This window comes from Plecotus auritus (genome assembly GCF_963455305.1).
Source record: "Plecotus auritus genome assembly, chromosome: 5".
Taxonomy (NCBI): Eukaryota; Metazoa; Chordata; class Mammalia; order Chiroptera; family Vespertilionidae; genus Plecotus; species Plecotus auritus.
Window position 1 is genome coordinate 23,849,574 of NC_137776.1, and position 17,672 is coordinate 23,867,245.

Here is a 17,672-nt window from a genome sequence, read left to right on the forward strand (position 1 = left end):
CGTGGGGCGGGGCTCAGGTGAGGGCGCTGCTGTTTGTCCTGTTCGCGGCCCCGTAGTGGCGAGATTGCTGTGGAGTTGCAGAAATCCAGATTTGGAACTGTGGACGTGCGTAACTCGCAGCAGTTTGGGATTTGTGGTACAGCTTCTGAGAGCCAGGAGGAGTCCACGCGGTTTAGTCATTGATGGAGCTCATCGCACGAATAACGAAGAGCGGTCGCTTTGAGTGATTTTAACTCTGTTGGATTCGATTTGAAAGCTGGATGCTCTCCCATTTCACTCTTGTGTGGCCGGAGACTGGAGGTATGAGAAAGCGAGCTGGGGTCATGTATTAACCCCAAAGCCAACTCCTGGTACCGGGGTGAGGGACGAGGTGCCTTGCAGCGCGGTGGAGACCGAGTCTGGCAGGCAGTAGACGCGGCTGACGGATCTCGCTTGGGGAGGGCTCTGCTTTTCTCCCCTCTTTTCTGCTCAGCCATGTCGCCGGCTCCAGCAGCAGCCCAGGCTCCTACTTCGGTCTCCCTGTTTGATCTCAGCGTGGATGCACCGGTCCTTCGGGGCCTGGGCCTAGTGAGACACCATCCCCGGGAGACTCTGGCCCCGGCACTGCGGACTTCCTCTCCAGGTATCCGGGAAGATTTGGGGTGAACCCATGAGAAACATGACAGGGCTCTTTGCAGCTTATTGCTCCTCCAGAGAACACATTCCTATTGGTATTTCCCAGTTTAGGAGCCCTTGTTGACATTTGCTTCCACGGGACAAAATGTATCTTAAATTCACTCAGTCTCGAGGTTGTTTCTAACACAGACCCCTGAATTACTAGTGTCTCCAAATAAGTCTCTTTCTTGCCATTGCTTATGTTCTTGTCTCAGTAATGCCCTACCTACAAAAACACTCCAAAAACTCCTAGACCTTTAAAAAAAAATTCCTAGATATAGTACAAATTTAACTGAATTCCAATCAATCATTCCTTCATGCTGAATATAAAACAATATCATATTTGGTTATGTACAACTTTAGTTTGTCTCTGGCTATGTTTTTCTTGAACCTTTTTTAAACAAACTGCACACTGTAATTGGAAACATAAACTAAAAAATTGGCATTCAGGAAGTGGTTTTTGAACAATTAAAAATAATTTTAAGCCGAAACCGGTTTGGCTCAGTGGATAGAGCGTCGGCCTGTGGACTGAAGGGTCCCGGGTTCGGTTCCGGTCAGGGGCATGTGTCTTGGTTGTGGGCACATCCCCAGTGGGGGGTGTGCAGGAGGCAGCTGATCGATGTTTCTTTCTCATCGATGTTTCTAGCTCTCTATCCCTCTCCCTTCCTCTCTGTAAAAAATCAATAAAATATATTTTTAAATAAAAAAAAATAATTTTAACCATACCAACATATATTTTCTGCAAGATTCCTCTAAATCCCTTTGGTTAATTTAAATACAATGTTTGACTTATAATCATTTTACATGTTTCTTTTCAGAAGCATCTTTATTGTATAAAGTGATTACTGTGCTATTTGTTTCTTTTAATATATTTTTATTGATTTCAGAGAGGAAGGGAGAGTGAGAGAAACATCAATGATGAGAATCACTGATTGGCTGCCTCCTGTATGCCCCACACTGGGGATTGAGCCCACAGCCCAGGCATGGAACCGTGACCTCCTGGTTCATAGGTTGATGCTCAACCACTGAGCCATGCCGGCCTGGCATGTGCCATTTATTGAATCATTAATGGACTATAAATTCCTTGAAGGCAAGGACATGCCATCTCTTTCTTTTGTATCTTCCTCTGCTATATATATATCAAACCCTGAATAAAATTCCAGGTACTATCCATTTGGACTCCCTTTCCACCTCTAATTACCCTCCCTTATTTAGGTTTAGGGGTGAAAACAAGCCCAGAAAGAAAACCATTCCAGGGTCCTCTGGATATTTCAGGGAAGTTATTTTGTTCAACCTGTGACCAGACCTTCCAGAACCATCAGGAACAGGTAAAACACCAGGTGCAGAAACAAATGGTGGATTAAAAAGTAGAATAGTGGGAGAGGAGAGGTAGACATTTGATGGATAATGAATAAAGGTTCACGTTTTGAATAAGGCAGTTGATGTTACCCAGTCATACTTCCTGGAGTCCTGTTACTGGTCTTGGGTACCATAAAAGGCCAGGCTGGGGCATATTTCCATTCTGCTCCCTTCATTGACTCCTACCAGAGGGAACATTATAAGCTTGATTGGCATCGGTTTAACCTAAAGCAACGTCTCAAGGACAAGCCTCTCCTGTCTGCCCTGGACTTTGAAAAGCAGAGCTCCACAGGTGATGTCTGATGGGAGACCTTTGTGGGAATAGGACATGGGGGTGGAGGAAGGCCCTCATTTAGGAGCTTGAGGAAAGTTCAAAGATGAGGCATCAAACATATATCTCATGTTTCAGGAGATCTTTCCAGCATCTCAGGATCGGAAGACTCAGACTCAGCCCATGAGGAGGACTTACAGATACTGGATGAGGAGAGGGTTGAGTTTGAGAAGTCTGACAGATCCCAAGGCTTCTGCTCCCATCGAGTTCTTTTCCAAAATGCCCAGGGCCAGTTTCTTTATGCTTATCGCTGTGTCCTAGGCCCTCACCAGGCAAGTGACAGCACAGGTTGTGTGGTTAACTCCAACCTTTTGTACATTCAGCACAGATTTCCACTACGCGCAGTCCATTTCTCACTTCTCTTCTTCCTTCCTATTGGGTGTGGGTATCAGGCTTAACAGCAGTCTTGTATTGAACTGGCCTGAATCTTGGGTCAAGTGTGATGGAATTAAGTTTAGAAACAGACCAATCTAGGTTTGGATTCTAGTTCTACCACTTGATCTTAACTACATCTACAAGCCTCACATTTCCTTGTCTATAGAGACATGCCTCAAGTGGTTGTATTAAATGAGATAATGCATGTGAAGCAGTTAGCACTGGCACTTGGTTTCTTACTCTCAATGAATGTAACAGATATGTTAGTGCTGCTCCTCTGTCATCTAGGTGCTCCCAGAAGAGCCAGAACTGCTGCTACAAAACCTGCAAAGTGGAGGTCCTAGACACTGTGTGGTACTCATGGCTGCAGCTGGGCACTTTGCTGGTGCCATTTTCCAAGGGTGAGAGGGTGCTGTGTGGGGTTAAGGATGGAATGGATCCTGTTCAACTGGGAGTACCAGTTTTCCAGTACTGAGTCTGTGTTGTCTACAGAAAAGAAGTGGTGACACACAAAACCTTTCACCGCTACACAGTGCGGGCCAAGCGTGGCACAGCCCAGGGACTTCATGATGCCAGGGGTGGGGCTTCTCGCTCTGCTGGAGCCAGCCTGAGGCGCTACAATGAAGCTGCACTATATAAGGTAAGTTAGGCATCTCAGATTTCGTAGCCCACTAATGTACCTTTTCCCCTCAACTTATTAAATGTACAGTAAAGCAGTTGACTCCTTTATCTTCCAGTCTTCATTATTTCTGGGTAGATAAAGGTAGAATAGGATAGATCCTCAGGAATCTCAGTCATGTCCTTCCTCCCTCCGTGTTAATTTCTGCCTTTCACTCCCTACACATGGGGCCATTTTTTGGTTGGAGATTTAAAAATAACAAGTGAAGATATACAGGGCTATGACTTTCTTCTCTAGGATGTTCGTGACCTGCTGGCAGAGCCAGGCTGGGCTAAGGCGTTGGGGGAGGCTGGGACAATACTGCTGCGTGCCCCCCGGTCTGGCCGGTCCTTGTTCTTTGGAGGCCAAGGGGCACCCCTGCAACGGGGGGATCCCCGACTTTGGGATATCCCCCTCGCAACCCGCAGACCCACCTTCAAAGAGCTACAGCGTGTGCTCCATAAGCTGACCACTTTGCAGATCCATGGTAAGCCTTTGACCCTGATCCCAATTCCATAGACCTTCCTGTACCTTCTAAACCAAATCTCGGGTTCTCATTTGTGCATCCAGATGATTTTCTAGCCCTTGGACTTCAGCCCAATCCCATCTTCATGGAGAAAACCTGGGCTGGGTTCTCCTCAGCTAAACTTGAGCAACATCTTTTGTTTTATGGCAGGAGAAGACCCCCGGGAGACAGTCAGGTTGGACTCACCTCATTCATACTGGAAGACAATGAGAGAGAGGAAGAAGGCTATTGAGGAAGAAAGAAAGGTCCCCAGTGATGAACATGGGGCAGTAGAGCAGAATGAGGACTCTCCAAAACAGGGTTTGAGTACCACCTGTCAACTATCAAACTTTATCTGGGTGTTTGTCCTGGAAATGCAGTAGCAAATCCCCTTCTCTCGCTTTCCTATTTATAGATGAGCCTCATGCAACACACACACAGGTCTGTTGATATGGGATATGTGATAGCAATTACAGAGACATGTTTAGTGACCTTTCCAGATCTCCTATTACTGCTTCTGTTCATTGATATATCCCCAGTACTCAGAAAAGTCTTAGCATGAAAATATTTAAATATGTGTTGCATGAATCTCACAGAATTTACCTGTCTTATTAGATGCTTCCTGGGCTGCAAACTCTTGGCCTGCATAGCTGTCACTGCTTCTATGCTTTCCTGTGTGTGCACCATCTTAAGGCTGCTCATGGGAGAGTCTAAGGACTGTACTTGTTGGGACTGAGAGCCTCATTTCTGCATGTCATACTAATGAATTCAGCTCCCAATGTGTTACTTTATCTTGGGTGACAATACAAATAATTTTATTTCAAGATGATCTGGATTCTCTCTTTATGTACATTCTTATGCATCTGGGGTAACCCACATCCTTACACTGTCTGCTTATTCTTTAGATGGATCTAATATGTTGGGTTTTTCCCTAGGTTCAGAGTCAGAGGGAGAGGATGGCTTCCAGGTAGAGTTGGATCTAGTAGAGTCGACAATGGGGACTCTGGATCTTCGTGAATTTGAGGTATTGCCCAAGCGGAGGAGGAGAAAAAGGAATAAGAGAGAGAAAAGCCAAGACCTGGAGGTTGGGGCACATGTGACTCTTCCCCAACAACCTCAAGAAGACAAGGCCTTCTCACAGTCAACCAAAGCTTTGGAGCCTTTCATGGATGAGGCCAAGGTCCCTGGTCAGCCAGAGCTTTGGGACATGCTTCTTGCTGCTTGCAGAGCTGGAGATATTGGGATGCTGAAAATCCAGCTAGCTGCCAGCCCCATAGACCCTGAAGTTCTGTCTCTGCTCAATGCCCCCTTGGGCTCCAGTGGCTTCACCCTCCTGCATGCAGCAGCCGCAGCTGGGAGAGGCTCAGTGGTTCGCTTGCTGCTAGAGGCAGGTGCTGACCCCACTGTCCGGTAAGGGTTCCCATGGTGAGCCCTTTAGGGTATAGAGAGGATGATCTGAAGACTAACATTGGCATTAGCTACTTGACAGTATTCCCCTTGGTCTGGTTAGATGATGTTAGGAAATGCAATAGGCAAGTTGAACCCATTTTGGGGTTTCCACACCTAGGGACTTCCGGACTCGGCCACCATATACGGTTGCAGCTGACAAAGCAACACGTAATGAGTTCCGAAGGTTCATGGAGAAGAATCCAGATGCTTATGATTACAGCAAGGCTCAGGTCAGCTGGGAAAGGAAGCAGCAGCAGAGTGGGATGGCATCATATATCCTGCCTAGATCTCTTCTACTTTCTTCGATTTACCAAGGATAGTTTTTATGTGTCTTACCTCATACCTTCCCCGAAATCCTCCAGGTGCCAGGGCCACTGACATCAGAAATGGAAGCCCGGAAGGCTATGCGGAAAAGGGAGCAGAAGGCAGCCCGGAGGCAACGGGAGGAACAGCAGCGGAAACAGAGGGAGCAGGAGAAGCAGGAGCAAGAAGAGCAGCAGCGATTTGCTGCTCTCAGCGACAGAGAGAAGGTGAGGCTGGAGGTTTTCTCTTCCACCCCGAGACTTCCTAAGAGGTCTAGTCCAGCCGTGGGCAAGCTACGGCCCGCAGGCCGGATCTGGCTGTTGTATCCGGTTCTCTTGCTCTCCCCTCCGCTCCTTTACTTTGAATTTATATTAGTTCACACAAACACTCCATCCATGCTTTTGTTCCGGCCCTCCGGTCCAGTTTAAGAACCCATTGTGGCCCTCGAGTCAAAAAGTTTGCCCACCCCTGGTCTAGTCCCTTCCCAATGTTCAACTGTTACTTCTTAGGTACCCTTCCCACCACTGGGGCCTTGTCCTTGAGATAACTTCTCTTCCCCTCAGAGAGCTGTGGCTGCAGAGCGCCGACTGGCTGCTCAGTTGGGAGCCCCTACCCCTCAGATCCCTGACTCTGCAATCGTCAATGCTGGGTATGTGGAGGGGGGGGCAGGAGTGATGATGGGCGGACCATAATGTTTGGGCAAGTAGAATGAGTGCCCACATACAAAGGCTGTTGAGGGGATGTGAGAAGTTCTTTGAACCTATGGAGTGGAAACAAAAATGGCAGGAGGAGGGGCAGGGGTACTTGGATCGAAAGTTTCTGGGTACCTGTACATCCATTTTTCTTCCTCTGTTCAGACGCTGCTTGAGCTGTGGGACATCCCTCCAAGGCCTCATTCCCTTTCACTACCTTGACTTCTCTTTCTGCTCCACACGCTGCCTCCAGGATCATCGCTGTCAGGCCAGGAAGCCCTCTTCCTGATCTCTCACAGCTCCACCCAGGGCCAGCTCTAGACCCTGAGAGGGTACATTTACATTGGTCCTAGGTTTCTCCTTCCCGAGAAACCAGAGTATTTGGAAGATTGGGATGAGAGAGACTCAGGAACCCGGACAAAGACAGTGCCATAGAGATGTGTGGAGCTGGTACTGTCTCTGGAACTTTAATCACAATAAAGTTTGGCAAGGAAACTGCACTTGTACAGTTGTTGTGGCCTTTGATTCTTTGTGGTCACCTTGGCCATTACCAAGGGATCCTGCCCACTCCATGTCCCAGGTCCAAGGGTTACCTTTCTTTCAGTGCCCACTTAACTTCATTGGTTCAGAGTTACTTTGTTTATCAGCTGAGAGGGAGTAGATGTATGTCTTATGCAAGGTGCTATTGAGGATAGGACTATCCAGAAATTGGATTTGGGGTTGGGGAGGCACATTTTCTAGCTCAAGCAATGTGATTTTGTTGAGAACTCCCCTAGGAAACAGCAAAGGTCTTGGCACATAGAGGGTCTGTTGTGGCCCTCTCTTTGTCCAGTACCGGCCCAAGTTAAACCCATTGATCCAGACTTGACCCTGTCATGGTGGGAGGAGAGGAAAATAAATGGTCAGTTCTCAGGGGAGTAGAATTATCCTCTTTTGGGTTTCTAATCAGAGGAATAATTTCTGTTCCCCCTTCTTCCATGATTTTTCTGTCTTACCACCTCCCATCCTCATCCCAACCACTACTATCAGCAATACCTTGGTCCATCCAGGTAGAAAGAGAAATGTGTCTCTGACTGAGTCTAAAATTGGAAACGTTGTGGAGTAGAAGATGGGGCCAGAGGGAGTTTGAGGGCGTGAGTTTTTCAGCAATTGGAGGGGAAACCACCACTTTACAAGTTTATCAACTTTCAGAGGGAACATCAGCCATTGGGTAAGGATTGTTTGCCCCAGAATTGGTGTCTGCAATAGGCCCTGTGAAGAAGGCAAATGAAAATTCATCATCACATTCAATAATCTCTAAGGTGAAATTGTCCCTAATCAAGCCCTGAGATCCAATTAGTAGCCATGTCCAGATCCCTACAAGTCACTACTTTGCTAAGGACATGGCTCTTGCTTATCTTCCATTAGGCCCCTATCTTTCCATTTTTCTTCCTCTGTTCAGATGCTGCTGGAGCTATGGGACGTCCCTCTAGGGAGTTTGGTCAATAAAGTCATGGGGTGAGGCGACGGGCAAAGCTAGCTCACCTTGAAGTCACTGTAGTTAGACCCGAAACTGAGCCTCCCCATGTTCTCCAGCAAGACATCCAGTTTGGCCCCCATTTTCCCCGTCAAAAATAGTTTGCGTTTTGTGTTTCGTTCCAAAACACCCTGAAACACCTGTGGATAAGAAGATCTATGATGGGAAGGGTTCAGTATCTAGCTCCTGGCCACCAAACAGGAAGCCACATTAGGATAATTACTTGGAGGGGAAAGAGAATGTAGCCCATCTGTCAATTACTCTCCATTCTGGACCTTACCCTTAGTCAAACTCTTTCTCATCCAAGCTTATCCCTGGACCTCCTGCAAATGTGGGCAGGCAGTGGGAAAAGGTAGATAGGGGAACTTAAGGCTAGGGTGCTTGAGAGGAGAGGAAAGGGGGGCTCACAAGGTAGCCTGGAATTAGGTTCGTACCCCATCCACCATCACGTAGGCACGGTCATGTATTCCGTTGTTTGGTACCCAGAATTGTGTTGGCTCAAAAACAGTTTGCGTTAGATAGGTCCGGTACAACATAAAACCACGGTCCTGGAAGAATGAGTACTTACAATAAACTGATATAAAAAATGGGGAAGATGTGGAACTTAGGAAACCTTTGGCTATAGCTGGTAAGGAAGGTTCCCTTATCTACTGGCTGTGGGATTATGCCTTACCTGCTTGACAGCTTCAAAGGTCATTGGCAAGATTGAATGGATGGGCCCTTGGGGGCACAGTAAGTGCAGAAAATCTAGCAAATATCCATCCTATTAGAATAAGGGAGCAATATCAGCATAAAAGGGAAGTTTCAGAATAGAAGGCTATTTAGAGGATAATATAATAGAATCAGAAGAGATAGGGAGGAGCTTACCAGGTGTAGGGTCAAAGGTCCGAGCATCATCTTGGGGCTGGGGGGAGGTAAAGGTCCCAAGGGAATTTCCTGGAACTGAGCCCAAATTCTCTCAGGAGCCATAGAAAAACCACACAACCCCTATTCCAAGACCCTAGCACAGGGTTCTTAACTTGGCATCCAGGGAATGGCTTCAGGGTCATGAATATCCTGTAATTTTACACATACTTGTGTGTATCTCCCCAGACAGTCCCATTTGGGCAAGTGAAAAATGTTTTTATGGGATGCTCACAGGGCTCAGTGGCCTAGACAACCACCAGTGATTTTTTGGGAACTCTTTACAAACAATTTAGCACTCCCTTCCCCAAAATTAATAAAAGCCTTTGGCACTTAATGAAGTGGTAGGGCACCTGGCTGATGACATTTCGAAGAGCAAAAAGCTTGAGTGTGACATCCCCTGCTTCAGATATCGGTGCATCGTAGTCATAGCTGGTAGTAATTGGAAGGAAGTGTCCCTTCTCATCAGCACCTGGGGTCAAACCAATTTAATTAATTCAATACATCTATGCACATGCAGAGAATTTTGCCATCAGATGGGGGCAGTGATGGCCATATCCATCTTATAGATATCCTAATCCACACAGCCCTCAAATTCTAATTCCTTGCTACCTCCCTGCTTCTACCCCAGGGACCATCTGGACTCACCATTCCAGTATCCAAAGTTGGTACCTCCATGAAACATGTACCTGAAATGAGGGAAGGTGGGGGGAAAAGCATGAGCTGACCCATGTAATCTTAACTTTCATCCCCAACACTCAATTACATTCATGTTGGCCCCAGGGTCCAGTTACATGTTCACACTGGCTCCCAACTTCAGCATTTTCTCTAGTCCTCTGGTTACATCTGTAATGGACCGTGTGGAGTGATTCTGGCCCCAGTAATCCAGCCAGCCTGTGTAGTACTCAGAGTTCACCTAGTGTGAAGTGAAAGGAGCCGCCATGAGCAAGATGGGGAACCGAGCTCAACCCATTCCCACCCGTGATTCTTGCCTTGATTGCCCTCCCCTCTGGCTTCTCACCAGTGGCCCGTGAGGTTCATACTCCCTTTGCAGGGCAAAGATTTTGGTCATGTTGTCAGCTGCAGAAAGGAGGCATGGGTGAAAGATAAACATCACAGAAGAAATGCTCCTTCCCCAGACTCCACCCTAACCCTTGCTTAGGAGACCTGGGCCAAAATCTACAGTGGTATAAAGTCCCTTGAGGGAGCCACATTTGAGTCCCTGTGGCCCATCTGTGGTGAAGAGCAAAATCTCCTCTCCTAGTAGTGCACGGAAGAGCCCAGCCAGGTGCTTCATGTAGCCAAAGTCGCAGGCCCGATAGCTACCATATTCATTCTCCACCTGCCAGGAGAAAGGAAAAGAAGAGCTCAGCCATGAGGTGGAGAAGGTTAAGAACCCCTGGAACCTCCTTCCCCTTGCCCAGTCAACTTTCCACTTGTACCTGAATGCTAATGATGTTGCCCCCATTGTGGTAGAGCCATGGATATATCTTGGGCAGCAAGACCTTGAACCAGGAGTCCACTGCAGCAAGGAAGTCTAAAGGAAGGAGCAGTGCTCTGCTCATTAGGGCACCACCACCTCCACAATCCCCACTCCTAGCATCAATGCTAGGAGCTTCAGTGCTGCCTGAACTGTAGGAGAGATTGTAGGAATAGCAGTTTGCATCCCAATTGTCCATAACTAAATGTGGGAAGCAGTAACTTGTGAAAAGAAGCTCTCAACCCTATTTGCATGGCAAGAAGTTTGAGCACAGGAAACCTTAAAGCAATGTTTCTTGTAAATTTATTTTTTAAATGTAAGAAAAAGGTTAAACACATCTCATGGAGCTATATTGTGTAATCAATGTACACAAGATTGCTGTGAACTAACATGGGAATTCACAGAACTGTAGAATGCCTGACCTACACCTTGATGTGACAGACAGTCCAGGTGATTTAAGTCAACAACTGAAAAAGCATTATATCAGGTTTCATGGCTTAAAATTTTCAACTCCTATTTGTGATTTTTGTTGATTCACACTCATGGTCTTCATGTATGTTATTACCTTTGCCTGACACTTTCTCCCCACCTCCTTTACCTAGCCAACTCCAACTCAGTCTTCAGGTCTTAACTTATATTTCACTTCCTTAAGAAAGCCTTTGTGCCGAAACCGGTTTGGCTCAGTGGATAGAGCGTCGGCCTGCGGACTGAAGGGTCCCAGGTTCGATTCCGGTCAAGGGCACGTACCTTGGTTGCGGGCACATCCCCAGTAGGAGGTGTGCAGGAGGCAGCTGATCGATGTTTCTCTCTCATCGATGTTTCTAACTCTCTATCCCTCTCTCTTCCTCTCTGTAAAAAATCAATATATTAAAAAAAAAAAAGAAAGCCTTTGATATCCTAGATTAGGGTAGATCCCCCTGTTACACACTCTCATATCACCTGATACTTCTCTTTCAAACACATACCCAATTATAATTAAGCACTTATTTCTGTAATTGTTTCATGTTGGTCTTCCCCACTAGTGAGCAGGAATTTTGTCAGGTTCATTTGTTTGGTCCCTATAATTTGAGGACAATGCCTAGCAGATAGCAGACTCCTGAAGGTGGATTTGATAAAAGATATTTTGGAGGATATTTTTTTTAATTGATTTTTTTTTATAGAGAGGAAGGGAGAGGGATAGAGAGTCAGAAACATCAATGTGAGAAAAACATCGATCAGCTGCCTCCTGCACCCCCCCCACCCCCCCGCACTGGGGATGTGCCTGCAACCAAAGTACATGCCCTTGACCAGAATCGAACCTGGGACCCTTCAGTTCACAGTCCGACGCTGTATTCACTGAGCCAAACCAGTTAGGGCTTGGAGGATATTTTTGTATCCTTAAAAGACTTAATTCTAAAAAAGGAATAAAATATTTAATTCCTTTATATTTGTGTTCTGCATAAAGGAGGCCCAGGTTTTATTGCCTTCTTTAATCCAAGCATACATTAAATCTCACTCAACAAAAAATTATGGGTGGTGACTAGCACCAAGCACTATTGTAAGTGTTAGGGATATAGAATAGAAAGAAATAGACAAAAATCCCTGGGAATTTCCTTTCCAGTGAGGGAAGCAGTTGATAAATTAAAGAGGTAAAAAATATAGTGGGTTAATGCCAAGGAGAGAAAAATAAAGCAGAAAAGGAAGATATAAAATGGTGAGGTGGGAGAGCTTAAACTTTAGAGGATGGCTCAGGGAAGACCTCACTGTGAAGGGGATTCTGCAAGAAGACCTGGTGGGTTTAAAGAACAGCAATGAAGCTAGTGTGAACAATGAGAAGAGTAGAAGTCAGGAAGGTGACTGAGACAATGAGGTAGGAACTAGTAGGCCATTTTAAGGAATCTCTGATTCATATTCTGAGTGAGATGAGAACCTGTGGGAGAGGTTTAAGCAAAGACATGACATGATCTGATATGATAAACATATTTTAACAGGATCACACTGGCTATTGTACTGAGAATAGGCTACATGGGAGAAGGGCAAAGGCAGGAAACCAGTTAGGAAGCTTTAATAATCCAGCAGAGAGAGGTGGTTTGGACCAGAGTGGTGGCAGTGGAGGGATGAGAAGTAGTTGAATTCAATATATTTTGAGAGTAAAGCTGACAGAATTCTCTGATGGACCAAACATGGGGTGCAAGAGAAAGAATACATGAATAATTACACCATAGTGTTTAGTTTGATCAGTTGGAAAATAAGAGTTGCCATTAACTGAAACGGGGAGATTGTTGGAATAGCTAGTTTGGGAGGCAATATCAAGTGCTTAGTTGTATCATTATGATTGTTGGATCTCCAAATGCAGAAGTCAAGAAGGCAGTTGGATAATGTGTTTGGAGGCCAAAGGAAGGTCTTGGAGATAACATATTTCAGTCATTACCTAATAAATGGAATATAATGCCATGCAAATGGATGAGATGGTCTAGGGCAAGCATGTTAAACTCGCGGCCCATGGGCCCAACAAATATTTTTGCAGCCCAGCCAATATAATGGTATGTAAGAAACGTTTTAATTAAAATTTTGTAACTTAATTTTTACAATATCCTGTTATACATGATTATTAATAACGAACTACAATGTTCACTAATGACTGATTACTATAATTGTGTTGCATTCATTTCCTTTTCGCTCCTTACGCGCAGGTGCACCATTTCTCTCCACTAATACTAGCAGGGAATATTTTAGCAGCTGATTTCCACGTCATTAGTCTTATACTGACTTGTTTGGTGTGCGCAACAGGAAATATTTTGTTTTTGGAGAATAAGAGAAATAGGTTTATTTGCACTACGCTTATTAATTTGTGCAGTTACTAGTATTCAGTGTCTGGCAAGTTAATGTTCAAGAAAAAATATTAATTTTTATTAAAATGTTCTATTATTTTATGTTAACAATTACTCATTTATTTCAGCCCTTTGTATTCAGCATGTCTCTATCGAAATAAACCTACATTTCTATGAAAATTGAAGCTTTTGTTTTATTGCGGTCCACATAAACTTAAACCTTGTTTATTTGGCCTGTGTTAGCCTTTGAGTTTGACATGCTTGGTCTAGGGCATGAACACAGAAAAGAGAAGCATCTAAGGACTGAGATCTGAAACACTCAAGCATTTAGCAGAAAAGGAAACGGAGAAGAACCAGTAAGAGATTAAGGAGTGGTCGGAAAGATTGTGGGGAGAGGGGCAAAGACCAGATAAGTGTAGTATCATGGAAGTTGAGAGAAAAATGTATTTCAAAGGAGAGTGACCAACTGTGCTAAATGTTGCTGACTGGTCAAGGAAGATGAGGTCCGAGAAATCACCATGGACTTAACATTAAGAGGTTTCTGGTGTCCTTGAGAAAACAGGAGACTGCAGCCCTGGTCAGTGTGGCTCAGTTGGTTGAGTGTCATCCTGTGCACAGAAAGGTTGCTGTTTGGATTTCCAGTCAGGGCACATGCCCGGGTTGCAGACCTGATCCCCAGTAGATGCAGGAGGCAGCTGATCAATGTTTTGCTCTCACACTGATTTTTCTCTCTACTTTTCCCTTCTTCTCTCTCTAAAAATCAATTTTAAATCTTTATATAAATAAAAGGAAGTGAGAGACTACACCTAAGATTCATCATCATAACCATTTTTAAAAATTACACTGCATGTTGGTGCTCCATCAATACTTTATCATTTTTAAAAAAAATTTTTTTATTGATTTCAGAGAGGGAGAGGGAGAGAGAAATAGAAACATCAATGATGAGAATCATTGATTGACTGCCTCATGCACACTCCAACTGTAGAGCCAACAACCCAGGCATGTGCTCTGACCAGGAATTGAACCATGACCTGCTGGTTCATAGGTGGACACTCAACCACTGAGCCACATCAGTGGGGCTGGCACCACCATCTTGACTGGGTACTCACACTGCTGGCACCCCTACCGTTTCAATCAAATCTGTCAACAACCTATATCTCAATTCTGCTCTCTTCTTTCCATTTCCACCATTATCATAGTCCAGGAGCCATCATCTCCTCAACTACAGGCTTAGTCTCCCAATTGGTTTCTCTACCATGATCCTTACTCCCCTCAACCCATTCTCTACATCCAGGCTAAAGTAGTCTGAAAACAAATCTGATCATGTCACATCTCTGATTAAACTCAATGACTTTCCACTATGCTAGAATAAAATGCAAACCCCTTAGAATGGCCTACAAAGTCCTACATCGGACATACCACTCTCTCCCTTATCCACTATGCTCCAGCCATGCTGGCCTCAATCATGCCATGTTCTTTCCCATCTCTGGGCCTTACAATACACTGTCCCCTTTACCTGGTCATTCTCACTTCACTCTTCATATGACCAGAACGTTTCCTTCCCTAGTCAACTGAACGTCATCTCAGAAAAGCATTTCCTGACCTCCCTACCTAAAAGAGGTCTTCTCTATTATTCACTATCTGAACTCCTTGTCTATTTCCTTGTGTGGTATTTTTACAACTTGCAATAATATTACAGATTTTTGGTTTCCTAAAAAATCTATTTCTTCCACTACATAGTAAGCTCCATTGCACAGTGACTGAGTCTGTCTGGTTCCCCAGTTTCTAGCATCTTGCTGGGCACAAAGGAAACACTCAATTTATATTTGAATGAATGATCTCCAATTTGGGGATGGTGTCTTTTGTTTTGGGCACCCAAATGACCCATTTTGTCATTGTTGTTTGCTTTTTTTCCTTGTTAAATTTTTTTCTTTCAACTCACCTGGATCTGAAGTTCTCAGATGAATATTAGGTTTACGAAGCAACCAGGCTGGGAGACCCCCCTGAGACAAACATAAAGACAACAAAAGCAGCATATGGGTTTTGTTGTCTGAGAAGAAATTAAGTATAGAGCTGGAAGTGGCCCTAGAGTATGGGCAGAAGGGGAGAGCCTAGGAACCCCACATGGGTAGCTTTGGTTCTATCCCTTCAACTAACTCACCATCTCCCACTCTGCACAGATGTAAGGTCCTGGTCTCAGTATGACCAACAGGTTCGCTACAGATGCCTCTTTCAGAAATGCAATGAGATCCCGGCTGCCATTAAAGTTATAGACCCCAGGCTCTGGCTCATGGTAGTTCCAGGGTACATAACTGAGAAAGGAAGAGGTTAACAGGGCCCAAAGCTTGCATGGGAGATGCCTGGGATGCATAAGGGCTCCTGGCCTTACAAGGAATCTCCAGGAAGCTGTTGGAAGGAGATCCAGGCCCACCCTTTCCCACCCTTGGCCTGGAAGCCCTGGAGCTCTAACTCTTCATCACACCCAAGCAGTCTTCCTGTCCCAAGCAGTCTTCCTGTCCCGACCCCCTCCATAAGAGGGTGGTAGGAAAAGTAAATCCCACCCCTCCATGGCTCTCCTGAGCCCTTCTTACAGCTGTACTGCGTTGAGGCCACTCATTTGCATCTTGAAAAGCCGGTCAGCCCAAAGCACGCGAGGTACCCGAAAGTAGTGCAGGCTGCCAGACACATAGCGGAACGGAGCCCCGTCCAGAAGGAATCTATCGTGTTCCCGATCTACTACGAAGGACCGAGTGTCTGCCTGCAGAGGGAGAGGCGGTGCTCAGCAGGGGTCTGGAGGAGAGGTAATGGGCGTCTGCCAAGAGCAGAAGAGATGGAACTAAGTCTGCCAAGAGTTTTGTTATTTTCACTTTGTCTTCTACGCCAGATCTAATCCTCTTGTCTCACCTGGGGTAGCAGCAGCGTCAGGAGGAGCAGCAGCAGCAGGGAGAGAAGGCAGAGCGGCTTCTTGGGAGCCATGGCGCTTAGCCTGCGCTCCAACTGTCACGTGGCGGATTCCTGGGAGGGAACTTCAGTGAGCAAAGAGGGGCGGAGACCACCTCAAGTTGCCAGGCAATTAGCCCGGACTTCCGTCTTCGGCTCCTCTACTAGTTTGTAAAGTCCTCTACATTTTTTTCTCCATAAAAGGTGGTTTACTTTATTTAGACAAAAAAAAAAAAAAATCATCATTAACCTTATTCCATCCTTCATTTATTGATTTGCTGTGCCATAGAAATGCACAGAGCAAGTTAGTTTTAGGAAGAGATAAAGTCCTCTATATTTTGAACCAGCTTTATGAGAGTCACTTGGGAGCTTGTTAGAAATGCAGAGTCCCAGGTCCTGCCTCAGACCTCAGAATCGGAATTTGTATTTTAACAAGATACCCAGGCGATCGTAAGCACATTCAAGATTGAGAACCCGTGCTCTGCTAGACCTAGACGAGCTCTTTAAGGGTTGGGACCTTGTTCATCTTGAATCTTCAGTATCAGGCACAGGGCCCACATGTAGCAGGTTAAATCTAAATAAATGTCAGAACCTGGAGGGGGTGAGTAAAACAGGTTTAGAAACAAAGGGAAACTGTAGGGAGACCTTCCCAGTGATATGTAAGGGGGAGGGCAAGGTTGGGGAGGCAGGTTACAAAACAGATATTTTTCTTGGAGAGCCCTATTTCAGCAAAAGACACCATCAAGGTCTATTCCATCTTCTTTGGGTGTGCGCCCCTTTCTAATTTACCTCTGCCTGTCTGTGCAAAAGATGTCAAGGACAGTTGCTTGGTGCCAAGGCTTGGGAATTTGGGGATTTCCATTACTCCTGCCTTCACAGTCCTAAGCCTGAGAATCAGAGTAATAATAATAATAATAATAGTAATACTTCTGTTTAACACTTACTGAGGGCTATGCGTCAGATATTGTGCTAGGCACTTCACATATCACTTAATCTCCAAACAACTACATGAGGTAGATAATTATCATTTGCATTTTACAGATGAGGAAATTGAGGAACAGAAATATTAAGTAGCTTGTCCAAGGTCACACAACTAGTTTAGTAGAGCTGGAATTTGAAGTAGGCCATCACTTAACCTTAGGTAGTGGTATACCTATTTCATAGATAGGGAAAGCGATGTTAAATAACTTGTCCGAGGTCGCACTGCTAGTAGGCTATTATTAGGACCATATTTAGACCCTAGTCTGGTTCAAGAGCCTGAGCTCTTAACCAGTGAGACTAGGGTAGTGGGATATAGGCAGAGTCCCCAGGGTTGTACTGATTAGAGTTCCAGAAGTCCAGGTCGCCAGCAACCGCCCCCCATCCCTCCCCGCCCCCCGTTACCCCATCCCCTCCCCCCTCCCCACCACTCCCGGGCCTGGGCTGTACTCGGCCACTTGGCGCGCCGGAGGTATGAGGCCTCCTACCTCCAGCATTGGGAAATGGAGGTCCTGGGGGCCTCGGGCCGAGCCCGGCTTTGCTCCCCGCTGGCGTAGGTGCTTTCGTCCTGACCCTTACAGAAGGCCAGGTGTGGAACCCTCTCCGGGGCCCAGGTACCCGTCCTCCCGCAGGCCTAGCCCGCCCCCGGCTGGTCCACTCCACGCCCCTACATCCTCCGTATGCCGGGCGGTTGCTAGGACACCGCGGGCCGTTACGCC

At 45.8% G+C, this 17,672-nt stretch overlaps 2 protein-coding genes across 12 annotated transcripts; one reads left to right on the forward strand and one right to left on the reverse strand.

The window, feature by feature from the left end:
* Nucleotides 1-44: 44 nt before the first annotated feature.
* On the forward strand, nt 45-6,826 carry ANKZF1 (ankyrin repeat and zinc finger peptidyl tRNA hydrolase 1). 6 transcript variants are annotated; one of them, XM_080670779.1, is made up of 14 exons: nt 45-300; nt 441-622; nt 1,870-1,982; nt 2,203-2,305; nt 2,423-2,616; nt 3,008-3,120; nt 3,212-3,359; nt 3,636-3,864; nt 4,054-4,203; nt 4,818-5,292; nt 5,450-5,561; nt 5,694-5,861; nt 6,198-6,283; nt 6,492-6,826. In XM_080670779.1, exons 2-14 carry the CDS (start codon nt 475-477, stop codon nt 6,613-6,615), a joined length of 2,163 nt encoding a protein of 720 aa, XP_080526905.1. In that variant the 5' UTR covers nt 45-300; nt 441-474; the 3' UTR covers nt 6,616-6,826. The 6 variants fall into 6 exon arrangements, with proteins under 6 accessions (XP_080526905.1, XP_080526904.1, XP_080526906.1 ...); XM_080670778.1 differs by having other exon boundaries at nt 473-622; XM_080670782.1 differs by lacking the exon at nt 1,870-1,982 and having other exon boundaries at nt 53-300; nt 473-622.
* On the reverse strand, nt 6,767-17,669 carry GLB1L (galactosidase beta 1 like). Of its 6 annotated transcripts, none has more exons than XM_080670784.1 (17): nt 17,442-17,669; nt 15,940-16,050; nt 15,627-15,793; nt 15,197-15,347; nt 14,978-15,038; nt 10,188-10,282; nt 9,913-10,087; nt 9,767-9,825; nt 9,540-9,661; nt 9,394-9,434; nt 9,099-9,217; nt 8,710-8,784; nt 8,516-8,605; nt 8,277-8,390; nt 7,851-7,982; nt 7,362-7,577; nt 6,767-7,196 (listed from the first exon to the last, which is right to left on the reverse strand). In XM_080670784.1, exons 2-17 carry the CDS (start codon nt 16,009-16,011, stop codon nt 6,927-6,929), a joined length of 1,959 nt encoding a protein of 652 aa, XP_080526910.1. In that variant the 5' UTR covers nt 16,012-16,050; nt 17,442-17,669; the 3' UTR covers nt 6,767-6,926. The 6 variants fall into 6 exon arrangements, with proteins under 6 accessions (XP_080526910.1, XP_080526911.1, XP_080526912.1 ...); XM_080670785.1 differs by having other exon boundaries at nt 6,768-7,196; nt 17,382-17,635; XM_080670786.1 differs by having other exon boundaries at nt 6,768-7,196; nt 15,940-16,187; nt 17,442-17,628.
* Between the last annotated feature and the right edge of the window lie 3 nt (nt 17,670-17,672).

Bases quoted from the DNA above. Each gene is read 5' to 3' on its own strand.
- ANKZF1 (XM_080670778.1), top strand. From the start codon at position 261: ATGCTCTCCCATTTCACTCTTGTGTGGCCGGAGACTGGAG. The intron at 2,617-3,007 runs GCAAGTGACAGC...TCTGTCATCTAG, and splicing joins GTGTCCTAGGCCCTCACCAG to GTGCTCCCAGAAGAGCCAGA. The intron at 4,204-4,817 runs GTTTGAGTACCA...GTTTTTCCCTAG, and splicing joins TGAGGACTCTCCAAAACAGG to GTTCAGAGTCAGAGGGAGAG.
- GLB1L (XM_080670784.1), bottom strand. From the start codon at position 16,011: ATGGCTCCCAAGAAGCCGCTCTGCCTTCTCTCCCTGCTGCTGCTGCTC. The intron at 10,283-14,977 runs GTGAGTTGAAAG...TCCTTCCTTTAG, and splicing joins TCTGAGAACTTCAGATCCAG to ACTTCCTTGCTGCAGTGGAC. The intron at 7,197-7,361 runs GTATTGCTGATA...CCACCATGACAG, and splicing joins TTCTACCTGGATGGACCAAG to GGTCAAGTCTGGATCAATGG.